The sequence below is a fragment of the Danio rerio genome, chromosome 21, assembly GCF_052040795.2.
Source record: "Danio rerio strain M-AB ecotype USA chromosome 21, GRCz13ab, whole genome shotgun sequence".
Lineage (NCBI taxonomy): Eukaryota > Metazoa > Chordata > Actinopteri > Cypriniformes > Danionidae > Danio > Danio rerio.
In genome coordinates, this window is record NC_141041.1 from 24,393,604 (window position 1) to 24,411,466 (window position 17,863).

General features: G+C 35.5%; 1 protein-coding gene across 3 annotated transcripts; it reads right to left on the reverse strand.

Annotated features, from left to right (window-relative positions):
• Positions 1–1,357: 1,357 nt before the first annotated feature.
• Positions 1,358–16,971, reverse strand: dlat (dihydrolipoamide S-acetyltransferase (E2 component of pyruvate dehydrogenase complex)). Of its 3 annotated transcripts, none has more exons than NM_212667.3 (14): positions 16,511–16,971; positions 14,907–15,008; positions 14,545–14,669; positions 11,425–11,575; positions 11,158–11,284; positions 10,336–10,511; positions 8,964–9,120; positions 8,755–8,822; positions 7,345–7,455; positions 7,151–7,258; positions 6,939–7,057; positions 3,011–3,173; positions 2,759–2,895; positions 1,358–2,655 (listed from the first exon to the last, which is right to left on the reverse strand). In NM_212667.3, the coding sequence occupies exons 1-14, from the start codon at positions 16,790–16,792 to the stop codon at positions 2,526–2,528; spliced, it is 1,956 nt and encodes a 651-aa protein (NP_997832.3). In that variant the 5' UTR covers positions 16,793–16,971; the 3' UTR covers positions 1,358–2,525. The 3 variants fall into 3 exon arrangements, 1 of the variants encoding a protein (NP_997832.3); XR_015519474.1 differs by having other exon boundaries at positions 1,504–2,655; positions 3,011–4,101; positions 6,548–7,057; positions 16,511–16,959; XR_015519475.1 differs by having other exon boundaries at positions 1,504–2,655; positions 3,011–4,079; positions 6,529–7,057; positions 16,511–16,959.
• Positions 16,972–17,863: the final 892 nt, after the last annotated feature.

A 17,863-nucleotide genomic window follows, 5' to 3' on the forward strand; every position in this document is an offset into this window, starting at 1 on the left:
TCCATCCATCTATCTATCTATCTATCTATCTATCTATCTATCTATCTATCTATCTATCTATCTATATCTGTGTTTCTATCTATCTGTATGTATATCTATCTGTATATCTATCTGTATATCTATCTGTATATCTATCTGTCTATCTATCTATCTATCTATCTATCTATCTATCTATCTATCTATCTATCTATCTATCTATCTATCTATCTATCTATCTATCTATCTGCCTGTCTGTCTATATATCTGTATATATGTCCATCCATCCATCCATCCATCCATCCATCCATCCATCCATCCATCCATCCATCCATCCATCCATCCATCTATCTATATAAGTCTTATTTGTTTTATTTCGGCAAGAATAAAAGCAGTTTTTAATTTTTTTTAAAGCCATTTTTGGGACAAAATTATTAGCCTCTTAAAGTTTTTTTTTTTTCGATAGTGTACAGAACAAACCATTGTTATACAATAACTTGCCTAATTACCCTAACCTGCCTAGTTAACCTAGTTAAGCCTTTAAATGTCACTTTAAGCTGTATAGAAGTGTCTTGAAAAATATCAAGTAAAATATTATTTACTGTCATCATGGCAAAAATCAGTTATTAGAAATAGGTTTTTAAAACTATTATGCTTAGAAATGTGCTGAAACAATCTTTCCTCCATTAAACAGAAATTGGGGAAAAAATAAACGGGCGCTAATAATTCTGACTTCAACTGTATGTATGTATGTATATGAATATATATATATATATATATATATATATATATATATATATATATATATATATATATATATATATATATGTCTGTCTGTACATATGTCCATTTGTCTATTCATCCATCCATCCATCCATCGTCTGTCTGTCTTTCTGTGTCTGTCTGTCTATCTATCTATCTATCTATCTATCTATCTATCTATCTATCTATCTATCTATCTATCTATCTATCTATCTATCTATCTATCTATCTATCTATCTATATATATGTCTATCTATCCATCCATCCATCCGTCCGTCCGTCCGTCCATCCATCCATCCGTCTATCTATCTGTCTATCTATCTATCCATCCGTCTATCTATCTGTCTATCTATCTGTCTATCTATCTGTCTATCTATCTATCTATCTATCTATCTATCTATCTATCTATCTATCTATCTATCTATCTATCTGTGTCTGTTTGTCTGTCTATCTATATATATATGTCTATCTATCCATCCATCCGTCCGTCCATCCATCCATCCATCCATCCATCCATCCATCCATCCATCCATCCATCCATCCATCCATCCATCTATCTATCTATCTATCTATCTATCTATCTATCTATCTATCTAAAAATCAGGCAAGTCAAAGAGGCTTTCTTTATGGAAATATTATATTCTCTGTTACACTATTACAGTTGTATTGAAATGTAAATGATTCTCTGTATATAAATGTAAGACCTGTAAGAAGTCACATACGTTTGAAATAAAATAAAAAACATAAAATAGGCAACATACCATGTTTTTGTTTCTTTTTTGTTTATTCCTTCTCTTTTTTTGTCAAATTAAATATTGATGGAATATTGGTCTTATTTTTTCCTTATGGAAAAATGTTTGACTCCCTGTTTGTCCAAATGGCACTGACACCATGCCAATAAACATCCCCAGCTTGAACAAACCATACCTTTCTACAAGATATAAAGACATATATCCAGCCTAGTGTTTTATTCCATTTGGGAACTGTTCTTTTGTTTCTCCATAGGTTTATTTATGACAGCAGTTCACCCCATGAATTGTGCGTTATGTAAGAACGACTTGAAAATATGTCACCATTTAAAGATAAAACCCTAGGTGCAATAATAAACAGGAGCAAAGGCACTAATGTGCTTTGTCTGGAGTGAGAGATGTAATAAATAAAACTGCCTATATCAAAACCCTGCTCCACAGTCAGCAAAAAAACATAATTTATACCCTAGATATTAAACGCAGGGAGTTACAGATCATATGTACGACTCCTATGCAATAATACAGAAAAGAAAAATATGCTCTGAATATCATGGCAAATAAATTCTAATAGTAGTCGGATAATATTTGGCACAAACACCCCCAGATTTCATCCCTTTTTTCCTCATACAGAAAGGATATTGTGCCAATAAGTGTGTTATTAACCAAACCATGGCATGTGGACACAACCGTTATTTTTGATCAAATGGCAAATATACTTACGGTGCTTGTAACAACATCCTAAAACAAAAACGGAAACCCTTTGTCCGCCATTATCCCCTAAAACTCCAGAAAATGACTTAATAATGACTTACAACTTTGGGTTGAGAGGTTACTTCAGGCTTACGGAAGCAATGTTGTAAAAATACAGCATTTGATAGGGAGTATAAGAGTGAGAAGAAAAATAATAAAAGTGGAGAGAGAGAGAGAGAACTGCCTGTAGGATTTTCCAGGGAGAGCATATAACCAATGAGAGAGAGAGAGACACCTCTCCAAATCTTACAGTCCATTATGGGCCGGGACGTGTTTTAAAGCGCCCGCTCACAGAAGCATGGTAAACGGTTTCTCTAGGAACTTGCGAAACTCTGCCAGCCATTGAGCGCCAACAGCACCATCAACCACCCGGTGATCGCAGCTCAGAGTCACAGACATCATGTTAGCCACGTCAAACCTATCAGAGACACAGAAAACACATGCAGTAGAAGACTTATTTTTCTGCTTTTCAGACGTTATTAGTGATGGCAGTTGATTGTCAGTTTATTTGGTTTGCTCACCCTTTTTCATTGTCCGCAGGCAGCAGTCTCTTTTCTGAGCCACCCACAGCCAGAATGCAGGCTTGAGGAGGATTAATGATAGCTGAAAAATGCTTGATGCCATACATGCCCAGATTGGAAATAGTGAAGGTTCCACCCTAGAAAACATATATTTCATACATATATATTTAATATAAGTATATATGTTCTATTATTATTCTTTAAATAGCCATTATATTAGAGTTTAGGGTCAGTATGTTTTATGTATTTTACCTGGAATTCATGAGGTTGTAGTTTCCCATCTCGTGCTTTAGCAGCTAACGCGGAGACGTCTTTGCTGATATTTGCAAGGCCCTTAATATGAGCATTAAATACAATGGGAGTGATGAGACCCACAGGCGTGCTGACCGCCACACTAACATCCACCACGTGATTTCTGTGAGGAGAGGAAAAAAACATTATTTACAAGTCCTAAACCGATAGTTCTTTACGTTTACAAACTTTTATGAGTTTCTTTCTTCTGTTAAACACAAAAGAAGATATTTTGAAGAATGTTGGAAACCTTTAACTTTGACTTTTTTGTTTTCCCTATTATGGAAGTCAACGGTTACAGGTTTTCAGTTATGTTCAAAATATCTTCTTTTTAACTGCTTTCATTAATTAAGCATGACTAATAAATCACAAAAAAACTACAGAATGACCTCACAAAAGAAATGATTTCACACACTTGACTGAAGTTAAGAAGCGAGTAAAAACATGTTATTAAATGTGGTATTTAAGTGCAGTTCATTGAGCATCTACCCACACAGCTGCCATTATAACAGAATGATTATTACGATTTCATAATCGATTAAATTGATTTAAATTTTAAACATTACTTCGCATGGCTTATCAGTGAACTCTGCGTAGTAAACACTGTTGCAAGAGGTTCTCTATAATCAACTTTACTGACAAAATGTGTGAAAATCCCCTTTGATTAATTGCCCAGCCCTACTATTGACAACACTAAAACAAGAGGCCCTATCATACACCCGGCGCATTGAGGCGCAAGGCATGACACAAATGTTGTTTGCTAGTTTCAATTAAATCATAACAATTTGCTTTTGTATAATTTTAATATTATTAGCAGTATTATTTATTACGTGCATATTTATATTTGTTTTATTAAAAACAAGCTTAGATTTGTCCACCTGTCAGGTTTTAGACCATATGGGGCACAGCATGTGTATTTGGATATAACACACTTCGTTATTACTGTTAATTTATTAATTTGCTGTAAACTAGAACTGAATTTAGAAATAGTTTTGAAACTATTGAAAGATTTTTGAATGTATTAGATCATCTTCAAATCAAATTACAGAAAACTAATTACCGCTTATGCGAGGTGTTTCTAATACAGCCCCCTATTGGGGCGGGACGGTAAATTTGACTGGCTGCCGTAATTAGTCTCACACTATTTTTTTCAGTTTTCTGAAAGTCTTAATAACACCATCGTTGAGTTTTTCTCATTTTATTTCAGTAAATTGGGTTGTAAAAAAATATTTGTTGTTCTCTCCCATTCACTGCGCTCTAAGTTTACCCAATCACGATGCCTTCTGCTACTGAGGCCCAGTTTACACAAATGCGTTTTAGTTTTAAAACGGCATTTTAAAAATAAAAAACGATCCGTGTCCACACTAGCGTTTTACCCTGCATTTCTGAACAGCTCTCCGTCCACACCAAAACGCTGAAAACGCACATCCCGTGACGACACACACACTCTCGGGCAAGCGCTCCAGCCTATCTACCCAGATAGATGACTGCTCATCAAGCATCTCCCGCTGGATCTAATCTCACTATATTTATTAAACGTTATATTTCATTCGTCTTGTTGTCTATATCTAATGACATATTCCCCGACTTTGGTCATTGGAATCTGTTAATTATTCTCAGGTAACGTGTTTTGGCAAAGCGCAAAGATAGGTTAATTAATGTAACTACGTAGCCTAAATTCTGTATTGACTGATTGCTTGCCTTTATTTCCTATAATGTAGAAACTTATTGTATGTTATACTTTTATAATGGCCATTATCGATTATTAAAACTGATATTCAGCAATAGAGAGGGTATGTTCAGTATTTTCACTGAAATTGAAAGGAGGCAGTAATGTTTTAGGCACCGTTTTGTAATAAATATCCACACAGTGAAAATGACGCTCATAAATGCAGCACAATGCCTCAACATTTCTGCTGTCTGTTAAGTTGCTAATATCAAAATGAAAATAGGCAGTTTCTCATATCATGTTTTCATTTTATTGTTGAGAAAGTGAAACAACGTAGCCAGGGTGATGTGAATGAAGTTATAAAGTACACTGTAGATCCCTTTGAAGATTTACCCGTGTCCTCTGTAGTCTGTTTTCCATATCAAACTGAGGAGGGGAAGACTGCAGCCTTGATCAAACTTGCGAAGTCTGAATTGAAGGATGCAGGACTGAATTGTGTGTAACGTTAGGCTACTTAATATTGAGAAAAAGCCCCAATCAAAGTGGCGAATGTCGGCAGCCCCGCCTCCATTTTCAGATGTCTCAGCATCGTTTTAGAATGAAAACGGCCTCTTCAGCGTTTCCAAGATGCTCCGTTTTCGGCACTCGAAAACTCCGGCGTAGTGTGGACGGATTGCGTAACCGTAGCAAATCTTATGCGTTTTCAAACTAAAACGCATTAGTGTAAACGGGGCCTGAGTAACCTGGAAATGTAAAAGGGGTCTATAGTCACATCGCAAAAATATGCAATGTTGAGTCCGGATTATAATTGATCATTTTGCAATTGTTTTTTGAGGCCTGTAACTGTGTGAAAATTTTAAAAGCATTCAGGCCTAAGAAACTGTACGGTTATAACTTTAATAATGATTAATGTTATCAAACTGTTTATACAAAGAAGACAAGACAGTATTGTTTCACATTTGATTATTCAGTTACCGTTTACCTGAATAATGTTAAGACTCCATAGAAAACAATAAAACACAGTTTATTTTAATTTCAGATTATATACAGGAACCAGAGAGTGAAATTCAATACCTTTTAAGACCTTTTTAAAGACTTTTTCCATACATTTTAAGACCCTATAACCACTATAGGTTTTAACCGAAACACTTTGTCGATTACATTTTTTGCAGACGCACTCTCTTACAGAATCATCCCAATCTAAAATGATAATTTCTTTTCAAATAGAGATATTTAAGTCATCTGGTGAAATTGTATTCATATCGCAATATATAATACCACATGCATCCCCATTTGAAACACATCTGATTCAATTACTTTTTTACATTGCCAATGCTCATGTGGTCAAATCTAGGGATGTCCCTATCAGTTTTTTTTTGCCCTCGAGCCCAAGTCATTTGATTTTGATTATCTACCGATACCAAAACCTGATCTGATAGTTTTATAATACATAAAAAAGAATAAAGAAGAGCAAAGAAACAGATGCAGGATGCAGTCAATCCATTGTGTGGTAAGGCTTAGTAGAGACATGAGAGCTCTGGACGAACTCCATGTGTCTGTGGTGAATGAAACATGGGGTACATCTTCTAAGAGAACAAGTAGTTTGTCAGAAATCTTCTTATAAAGGGCTGGCAGAGCTTTCTCTGTTTACTCAGGCATTTGAAATCGAGGTTCTACATTTATTTTTGAGGTGTCTTATCAAGTTCATTGTGTTAAATGTAGCCCTTTCCTTTCCACCTCTTGTAATGCCAAGATTACATATCCCATAATGTTGGGAATGGCAATGTTGTCATCATCAACTTTATAATACCTCCAGACCACAGACATACTCGCGCTTTCTGCTTCAAGCTGCTTCCGTGTTCTGCTTTGCCAGCATTTAACCAATAGTGTCGCTGCAACAAAGTGCTGTCATGCTGCATATGTTGCTATTTCTGTGTGAAGTCAAGAAAAACTTCTAACTCTGTGCATAACTATAGATGTGTTAACAAGTAATGAGAAAAATAATCATATATATTCCAGTCCTGATAGGGAGGTAATCTCTGATTTTGAACGAGTCTGAAACCGTGTGATTGGGGCGATATTTTGATCATGTGATCGGATCTGGACATCTCTAGTCAAATCTAATCAAACAGCCACAAAAGACCACCAAAATGTGAAACAACAAACCAAAAACCAGACATTTATATTCCTTTGTGTTGTAATGAATAGGAGTGCACTCACTGTCTTATGACTGTGTCCATCCAAGAGGAATTGGCCTCCGGCACCTTTAAACAGGCTAGAGCCGAGGCCTTGATGATGAAGTCATTGACCGAGAGTTTGATGTTTTCAGCTTTCACCTCCTGATCATAGGGAGAAGGTACAGTTTCAGTTGAGGAAAACTGCAATAATGAGCTCACTACCGCATCATGATCATGCAAACTGCGTTGACTCACAGCATTGAGCTCTTTCCTGAGTTCAAGAACTTGGTCCATGTTGACATCGATAGACAGATAATAGTGAGGAATAGTCTGTTTTGACTGCATCAACCTCTGGGCGATCACCTACAGAAGCATTGCAGGAAATCAAAACATTTTGGGTAATGAATTCACAGAAAATATGAAGTGGTCTGTGTGGTCAGTGGACTCACTTTGCGGATATTGCTGATAGGGACATCGGTGAAGGTTCCGGTAGGTACAGCAGCATAAGCAGGGGCAGCAGGAGGACTGGGGGTGGGTGCAGACGGGGCAGCAGCTGCAGCCTGGTGACAGAAAATTATGTTTTGGAGCAAAAGAAATGAAAAAATTATTTGGACACATTTCACAATTTAATATAAAGTTTATAGGTTTCGTTACAGACTAATTTGGATATGTAGGCAGGACTAGCATGTCATTATTTAAAAAAAAGAGAAAAATATTCAACTAATGTTTTACACTATACAATGAAGTCTTATTTGTTTCAATAATTTTTTAAAATAATTATTATTCTATGCCCAGGGTTTCTGCAGGTTCATTCATTCATTTTCTTGTCGGCTTAGTCCCTTTTTTAATCCCAGTTGGAAAAGATTTCCACTTGCCCCATAAAAATTATTATAATTTAATACATTTAATAATACAATTATAAAATTTAATTATTAAAAAATATAAGTCAGGTCAGAATCCTCAAGAACGTTTAAACAAATGTTACTGTAAGGCAAGTAATTAAAACATTATATTAAAGAGAGTTAAAAAAGCTATTTTTGAATAAAAGTTTCATTGATATTGGGAGTGTTGGTGATTTTATCATTGTTAATGACCAGATTGAACAAAAGAAAATTAAGTCCTGTTAAAAAAAATATTTAAGACCTACAACACAATATTTCAGTAGATTTAAGACATTTTAAGACTTTGGGATACCCTCATTCTAGTTGGCTTCATAATAATATATTTGATTACCCAATATTTCATATTAAAGAACAGATTAAGTGAAAATATAGTTTTTGTAGTTGGCAATAGTCTTTTTTTAATATTGAGTTTTATTTTTGCTACTCAAACTTTAATGCACTCCAAGAATCTACAGACTTAATTTACATTTGTATTTAGATTTGTGGAGAATTATGTTTGCAGAAACACCTTAAGTGTAATAAACTTAGTGGCAGTTAAATAAATGATCAAATCTGACAATATATTCTACATTTCTTATTTTTGGGTAGCATAAGTTTGATATTAATTTCATGTCAGCAGCTGCGGTTATTTATTTTCATGGCAAGATTTGTGCTGTACATTTACAACAAAAGTTGCATACATTCAATAAAATAATAAACAAATAAAAACAGGAGGAAAAAAGATCTCATAAGACAAGTTCCTTAAGTGATCTTTTGTCTAAGATCTAATTAGATTATTTTATAATCATTTTAAAATATTTTATTAAACAAAAAGATTATGCATAGCTTTCAAGTTTCTTATTAAATAGCCCTGGTAAAAAGTAAATTATGGCAGGAATAATAAAAGGGAATTCTGCAAAACAATGTGTGTTAAAAAATGAAAACAAAGCTTGGCTGATTGCAAATGTAATGACTTACAGGAGCAAGCTTTGGTGGAACAAAACTGTCAATATCTTTCTTGGTGACTCTGCCATCTGGTCCAGTTCCTATTGACACAAGAGTAGAAAATCCTCACTTCAGTCAGTGCAACACATAAAATTACCACTAAACAATACAAGGAAAAACTGGGCCAATATAAACTAGTCTCTCTTGCAAATGAAACCTAATGAAACCCTAATATCTCCTACCAGTGACTTGAGTGATGTCAACTCCCTTCTCAGCCGCCAGCTTCTTGGCTAAAGGACTGGCAAACACCCTTCCCTTCCTTGCAGCAGCAGGAGCGGCAGGAGCAGCAGCAGGGGCCGGGATGGGAGCTGCTGGCGCTGCTGGTGGTGGAGTGGCCACCTGAAAAGTAAAGTGCATTTTTTTAAATTAGACTATGATCCAAAGCACACCAGCAAATTTATAATACAACAGCTCAAATATAAAACTAAAAATATGCAGTGGTCCAGTCAAAGCCCAGACCTCAACCTAACTGAAATGTTTGGATGAGTACTGTGCAAAAAAACAAAAAAAAAAAAACTGCAGAAACGCAAGCACATGATGTGGAAAGGGCAAAAGACAAACAATTAATATATAAGTGGAATATTTTCTTGGAATTTAGAAAATTTTGAATTCAGGTTTCAGTTTTTCAATGTAAATTTTAAACATGTTTTCATTTTTAAGTCATGCTCATTATTTTGTGTTTGTTTACTGTGTTGTTTCTTATTCTTGTGTGCTTATAGAATAAGAATATTACAGGGGTTTTAAATTCTTTCATTTACAATTATTTATTGTTGTTTAGGGTAAAGATTCAAAGTAATACTCTTTTTAAGATATGCATTAGAGCACACGATTGTTGTTGAAGCTGTGACTTTGAAGTAATAACAAATATTGGTCTGCGGACACACTCACATACATATAATTCAGAAATAAAATCTCCATATCTTGTTAGTACATATGTATTGTGCATACCACAACTAACCGTAATTTCTGACACCCACGCCCACACAGCTGGAATGATTTCAGTATTGCAAAACACAACAAATATTGCAAAGTCACCTTTCACTTGTAGTCATTTCATCAAACTCTGATATTACAATGGCAGTAAAAAACAAGACCTTGATTTTCATCACAGTGACCTACAAAATGTATTGCATCACATCACGACATGCTGTTCATGTCAATAAAAAAGATGTTGCAATGCACTGTGATTTATAAATGACAGCTATTAAAGCGATAGTTAAACTAATAATAAATATTCTGTCATCATTTACTCTCCCTTCACTTGCTCCAGATTGGTTCTTTCTTCTGTTGAACACAAAAGTAGAGATTTATTAAAAGCTTTCCATATTTTTTTCCCCAACTATGAAATGGCTGCTGGATTTCAACATTCTTCAAAATATCTTCTTTTTTTGCTGAACAATAATGACAAAAAAAGTACTCCTAAAGGTTTGAAAACACTTAAGGGCAAGTAAAATTTCATTTATGAGTGAATCATCTATTTAACGGCAAACACTGTCCCTAAAATAATAGCGTTAAGTGTGCACAACAAATAATGGAGATGACAGAAATCATTACCGGTGTGGGAGCGGGAGGTGGGCTAGCAGCAACCCCTGTCTCTACATAGTCTGCAAATGCACTAATGTCTGATTCCTTTTCCACGATGATACAGAGCGGAGTACCGAGAGGAACGTCTCTGGTGCCCTCAGAAATCATGATCTTAGCCAGGTAGCCTTCCTCCTGAACCTCAAAACCTGAAAAAACCAAGGGAAGTAATTATTACACTGTGTTAATAAAGAGTGTCTTATCTAATTCTAAACAAAACAGCAAATTTCTTAAAAACTGGTTTATGCATTTGCATCTGTGTGTACATGTCCAATCAAAAACCTGAGATTAGTAAGGTTGTTGTTAATGTTGAAAAGTTCATTAAAACAAAAAAAGATATTATTAAAATATTAAATATATGACACAATGAATGCAAAACTATAAAACCAAACACACAGCATACTTTTTATTTAGATGTATTATTTTTTTATTTAAATACATACATGATATTTGTAAAGGAAAAGAGACAAAAAAGTGAAGGTGTGTGTTTGTTTGTGTATAACACTGGATAAAATAATAAAATATATATTAAATTAAAATAACAATAATAGTTACAGAAAAACAACAACAACAAAAAAAGTTCAATAGTTGAAGGATTAAAAGAAATAAAACAAATGAATAAACAAAAGAATAAAAAACAAATAAATTAATAAACAAATAAAACAAAATAATAATCCTTACATTGTCAAAAATGACCAGGCATTACCCATACATCTAACGTGTTTGTGCAGACAGGAATACATAAATTATTACTGAATTATAATAATTATAGCCAAAATAATTGAATTAATTTACCGATTGTTGCCTTATCTGTCTCGATTTCAGCCAGCAGGTCTCCCTCACTCAGCTTCTCACCTACTTTCTTCTCCCAGCGCTGCACGGTGCCCATAGTCATGGTGGGTGAGAGAGCTGGAAGAAGCACCTAAAGAAAGCAAAACAGGAAGTTAATTATGACATATAATATTACGCTTGCATATGTGGTAGACTGGCACATATCCCAAATGGTTTTACTTCTAAATAAGTAATGATGTAGTCACTTTGATATTCATCCAGATGTCATACCTTCATATGAGGCGGGTAGGAGCTTCCAGGTACTTGTGGGGCTGCAGGAGCAGAAGTGGGTGTGGCTGGAGGGGGAGGAGCTGCAGCAGCAGGGGCAGAGCTGGTGATTTTATCCAATGTAAAGTCCTTGAATGAAGAGATGAGCTCAGGTCTAAAGGACAGAGGACGCACATTAATCTATCACATCAATTATACACATTATAAATTCTATATCAGACATACAAAAAAAACAAAAAAAACATTAATTTTCAGTTTATAGTTTTGTCCAATATTTACTTGGTCTATTTTTTCATCGCATGTTTATATTTAAACCTAAAAAACTGGCAAAACAATGTCATTTAGGTACATAAAAGCAAATAGTTAGTTTCTCATAATTGAAATGACCAATCAGTTAAATTATAAATACATTTAAGGACTTTCGTTCCCTGTTTACATCTGGTCAGGGATCAACAATATGGACTGCTCGATGGCCCGGGGGCCAGCATGCGACGCGCTCGGGACAGTAGACAGGATTGTTACTGGCCTGATCTGTTCTGCCTTGTCACAAAAGTTTAACTTGCCTGCGACTATTTTTCAATTGCGTATGAATACTTAGAGCTTTTCTGTTTCTCTTTTTTGATTGGACGTTGCGAGTATGAGGTTTATGAGGTTTTGTAAACTGGTAAAAACCAGTACAGCAAAGTGACGGCAACATCAAATTATGAGGCTAAAAGATTGTCTTGGAACACAATGATTTGCTCATTATACATTTATGAAATTTTTTTTAATATTTAAATTTAGATTAAAACACATTTTTAACACAATATTTAAAACATGTGGCTAAGAAATAGTTATTAACTTTTCCTTTTTTTTGGTGGGGCCAGTGAAAATATTGGCAGGGCAAGTAAAAATCTGGACCGCTGCCCCAATTGGGCCAGTAGATAAAATCCTTAGCGTTGCTGGTATTAAGATATGTTTTTATTCATCTGATTACAAGTGAACAACACTAATTACAAGTAAACAAATGCTAATATAAATGCTAAAAAAACTGATCAAAAGCACTTTTCAGCACAGTTTCAACCATTTCCAAAAGTAAATGAAAATGCATTTGACTGGATTGTTTTAGTATTGTACACACTCACATGGAAAAATATATTTTAACGGTCACAAATGACCATCTACTCTCTGATTACTGATCAAATATGTGATCTTTATGGAACGTGTTGTGAATACGTTTGCCTAAAGAAGGTATACACACTTCACTGTATTGCACCAACACTCTGATTCCAAATAAAATCATAGTGCCATCCATAATCTTTCATATGTTTGTATTTTCGCTTGTAACTGTGTAACAAGGATTTGTTAATTTAATAGTACATATGGTCACATCCAAGTTGAGCTTTATTGTCATTCTGCTACATGTGTGAACATACAGTGGAATGAAATTGTGCCTCGCAAGACCACGGTGCTTCATAAATAAACAATCATAAATATGAACACAACACTGGACGTAAGAGCAATTTTAAATCCATTAAGTGCTCCATGAAAAGTGATATGGAGCATGATGAAATAAAAGAACATGGTCACGAGTGGTGACAAGTAATACATTTGAGCAAAATATTAATATTAACATAGAGTGTTTTGTGCAGTTTTATTTGAAATTTCATATAGTAGCTTCTCCCCTTTATAAAAAAAAGAGCCAATAGCATTGTCTAAACACAGCTCTGCCAGTGAGAGTGGTTGAGCTCAAGCGCATCAAATGAAAAAGCAAATAAGAAGGGTCTTGACGGAGGCGTAACATGTCAAATACTATAGATTTGACAAATCATCTACTAAAGCATGAGGCGATGTCAAAAAAAACATTGATGCATGTAGGTGAATGACAAACTGTAAGTGTTAGATGTTTATATTAGTACTGAAAGCTGATTTATACTTCTGCGTCAAGCGCACACGTATGGTCCGGCACAGACCTTTGCACGGTCGCATAGCCCTCACACAGTTACATAGCCGAAACTAACAAGCACCTCTCAAGAAATTTAACTACACGTCGCAATGATGCGTAGCACAAGCTCTGTGATTGGTCAGCTTGGTAGCTGTGACGAGAGTGGAAAGTGCTGAGAGCCACGGGCCGATGTAGCGAGTGTTTACAAGTGTCAATTCTGGAAGGGGAGCTCCAGATGGAAACTGATGTTTTGTGTTTAACTTATGAGTAAAATTGTTGCATGTCTGCTGATTCCCACTTCTGAATGAGCGGGTTTTAGCTACTTCTACATTAAGGTACAAGATTAAGGTACAACCCGCGAAAAAACTCGACACAAAGGAACATAACATAACCTACTGCCAGCTAGCGTTTCGGAAGTGTTATTGCAGAGTAACACAAACAGTACGCAGAAATATAAATGCACGACTACGTGCAAGGCATGAGCCATGGGTCACGGCAATCGCTCGACGCAGAAGTATAAACCAGCCTTGATACTAACATCTAAGAACTAGTGGTGAAGAAAACAAACTGTATTGGCCAGCCAGGAGGACTCTAGACCAAAAAGCTGGCCGTGAAAACAAAGACAGCTGACTGAAACAAGAACGTCCATTCTTCACCTGCATGAGAAGACGCATCTTCCCATACCTGCAGGTGACAGTAGCTTTTAATTTCATTCCAAAAACTGAAAGTGGAACTTGTGCTGCACAGACACAAACCACAAACAAAGCAGTGTTTATGTATTTTCACAGCACTTCTCTCATTCTACAGAGGGATTCGTGTGTAAATATATCTGATAATCCTTATTGTTTGCAAATATTTAACAGCCGGCTTCCTTGTTTTCTGTCAATGTTTGCGCCATTGGCGTAAGTTACTTTAGGTTTTGTTCTCGTGTTCAGATTCATAGCTGAACAGCCAATCAGAGAGCTCTCATTCCTGACAGCCAATGCTGATTCTAGATGGTAACTCAGGGTAAAGTTCCTACGAAGTTAGTCTGACAAAATGCAATTTAAGGAACACACCAAGTAACCAGACAGATGCTCAAAGACATCACCTTATGGTTGACCGTCAGGTTTGTGTGTCCCAGCCCAATATAATTAAAGACACATAACATATATACAACAAACAGCATATCTTTGCATAGCAGATAAAACTGTACTTACTTGTCAACAGTAATACAAATGACTGCTCCAATGGGCACATCTCTTGTACCCTCTGCAACCAGGATCTTGGCTAGATAGCACTCTTCCAACATTTCAAATCCAACTGTAGCCTTGTCTGTTTCAACCTGAGCAAATCAAAAGACAATTCAAATTAAGTCGGAATTTACCATAAAGCTCTATCCTGATTTGTTGACAGGTGCTTCACTTTGTGGATTGGGTGAGCATTATTTTTCAACACATTACCAGCTTGTCATCAGCTTTTACTTGCCTAGTTTAGCCATCAATATCAAGGCACTAGGTGTTCATTTGGACACAGAAGCAGACTGTGGCGTCTTATTGTTAAAACCCTGATTGTGTCTCACCTCAGCAATCAAATCTCCCTCATTGATTTTGTCACCTTCCTTCTTCTCCCAGCGTGCAATAGTGCCCATCTGCATTGTGGGGGACAAGGCAGGTAGTTCCACCTGTAAGAGAATAACTTTGGTTAAAAAAAAAAGTCGAATAATGAGCAAGAATGAACAGAATTATTTTCATAAAGCATTATTCATAATTCATAATATATAATGGGGAAATATTACTGTTTTAATGCTTTTGGAACAACTCTATTCAAGGATCACAGCGCAGCTACAAAATACTGATTTTAATTTACATCTTTATGTCTTGCCAATATCCTTTAAATCACTATTTTTGTCAAGATTGATAAACTTTTGTTTATCTGTTAAAATATAATAATATTAAGTACAAATATAAAAAAATGCTGGGTTTCGCACGATTCCTTCATGTTGTCCTAACACAAATCGATTAAGTTAATCATTGTTACAAATTTAAGTGGATTTAACAATTAAGTAAACAATCAAACAACCTAGCTGTGCCCATAAAAACCATAGGAACTGTGTTTTTAACTCATTTAAAAATAAAAGGTTTGAAGAAGCGACATAAGTCATTTTTAAGTGTATAATCATCTATTATTTCATTAGTCATTTTCTTTTCGGCTTAGTCCCTTTATTTATCTGGGATCACCACAGCGGAATGAGCCGCTAACTTATCCAGCAAACGTTTTACGCAGCGTAAGCCCTTCCAACTGCAACCCATTACTGGAAAACATTCATACACACTCATTCACTACGGACAATTTAGCTTACCTAATTCACTTATACCACATATCTTTGCACTTGTGGGAGAAACTGGAGGACACCCACGTGAACATGGAGAGAACATGCAAACTCCACACAGAAACGGCAACTGACCTAGCCAGGGTTCGAACCAGCGACCTTCTTGCTGTGAGGCCACCGTGCTGCTCTATGATTTCATATATTTGAATAAATGCTGGTCAAATTAAACATTCATTGATCAAGTTTAACTTTTACAAAAACATCTGTTAGACTAAATGCTGTAATGGAAAACTATTTTACATATATTTTGACACTAATATTTACCATACTGATATTTCATAATATGACTAATCAGGCCTCAAATATAACAAAAAAAAACCTTCCAAGTCCATGAATGTGGCTACAGTTTCCTTACAAAACACACTGAGGCTTAATATTTAGAATATTTTAAGAAATATAAGAAAGTTTCCAACTGTATTCAACTTCAACACTGTTTCAAATAGTTATGTCTATGCTGTAACTTAGGTATGTCAACATTAATGGATGTACAGACCTCTGGCAGCCCACAGAATTCATGACATATTTATAACTGCAGAACTGCTTGAACATCTTGAAGGTGACACCAACAGAAAACACGACACAAGGAACTTTTAAAAGGTTATTACAGGTTATTATTTTCCCTTGTATTCTTATCCTTTTTCAATCATAGCGACAGAAAACACTTTCAATATATAAAAATGCTAAATAAATAAACGGTTTCTCCATTATTTTTTTGTTCTGTGATCCAGAGAAAGAAAGCAATACACATAATTTTACACAAAATTTATAACATGAATCATCTGATCTCAGCTCACCTTCTGATGCGGCGGCAGGCTGTAGACTCTCATGCTCTGACTGAAAGCGGCCGTTTGGCTTCTCAGCCCCCATGATCTGTTACTGAGGATGCTGTTGCAGACTCGCCGACCGTGAAACGAGCTCCGGATCCGGGCAGGCCCGCTGGAGTGGTACCGTTTGAGATGATGGCAGGACACTGGTCCGGGTCGAGGACTGGCAGCAGGAGCAGCAGCAGGGCCCGAGAGGACACTGGGCCGGGTGAGCCTGGCAGATGGGCGCACTCGCAGCGCTAAACGCAACATTTTGAATGTGATGTGTCCTGTAAAACTACGCTGGATTGGAGTAAGGCTACTCTGGCATCAGAATATCTGATACCTGTGGTAGCGGTGGTGTTCTGTTCTCCCCAAAACGTACAGAACAACCTCACTTTCCAATGACCTCCCCACTCCAAAACATCCCACTTTACGACACTCTCCTTCGGCTTCGTCCTCCTGGTGACGCACCAGGGTTGCCAGATATTGACGAGCTTGATGTGCAAAATCCTCCTTATCAAATTTCTTGAGCCTTTTCTGAAATTATAGGGTTGAAAATTGAAATTGTAAATATTTTTTTTTTTTGCTTGATCAGAGCTCCAAACATTAATGTGTACATTATTAAAATTATATATAGGTTAAACTTGAGACGACCATTTAGTATTCATTCCTGAAAACTGTTGTAAATGAACTTATATACATCGAAAATCTATTAAGTGCAAGAGTTAATTTTTAAAATATCTTTTGTGAAAATAAAATGTAAAAATAATGTGTAAAATAATATTGCTGTAAAAGATTAAACAGCCGAAGCATATGTATTGTGCCTGAACATATATATATATATATATATATATATATATACACATACATACATACATACATATATATATATATATATATATATATATATATATATATATAAATAATTTATATTATTAAATAAAGCTTACACAGTGGTAACCAGCGTATGAAAGAGTACTGTTACTTTATGGCAATTTAATGGATGTGTGTGTAAATCTTGTTCCGAATCTCGCATGACATGATGCAAACATGACATTTTTGCTCAGATAAAAAATTAATAAAACACAAATTTAAATAATGAAAACGAGTAATTTTAATAATGCTGATGCTTGAAATCCTGTTGTCTTTGAACCTTATACCTGTGAGGCCAGTAGACTACAAAAAGTATTTTTTCCTCTAGTTCATGTGATTATATGTGTAAATATAATACAAACAAGTTATAGTATTAATTTTATTTTGTTACAATTTTACGTTATTGACTGAATATTTCAAAAGAATTTTTTTCCCCCGAGAGGATTAGATTTAAGATACATGGCAACC

Coding starts and splice junctions, on each gene's coding strand:
- dlat (NM_212667.3), bottom strand. CDS start 16,792: ATGTTGCGTTTAGCGCTGCGAGTGCGCCCATCTGCCAGGCTCACCCGG. Junction 10,512..11,157: donor GACAGATAAGGCAACAATCG/GTAAATTAATTC, acceptor TGGTTTTTTCAG/GTTTTGAGGTTCAGGAGGAA. Junction 2,896..3,010: donor TACAACCTCATGAATTCCAG/GTAAAATACATA, acceptor TATGTTTTCTAG/GGTGGAACCTTCACTATTTC.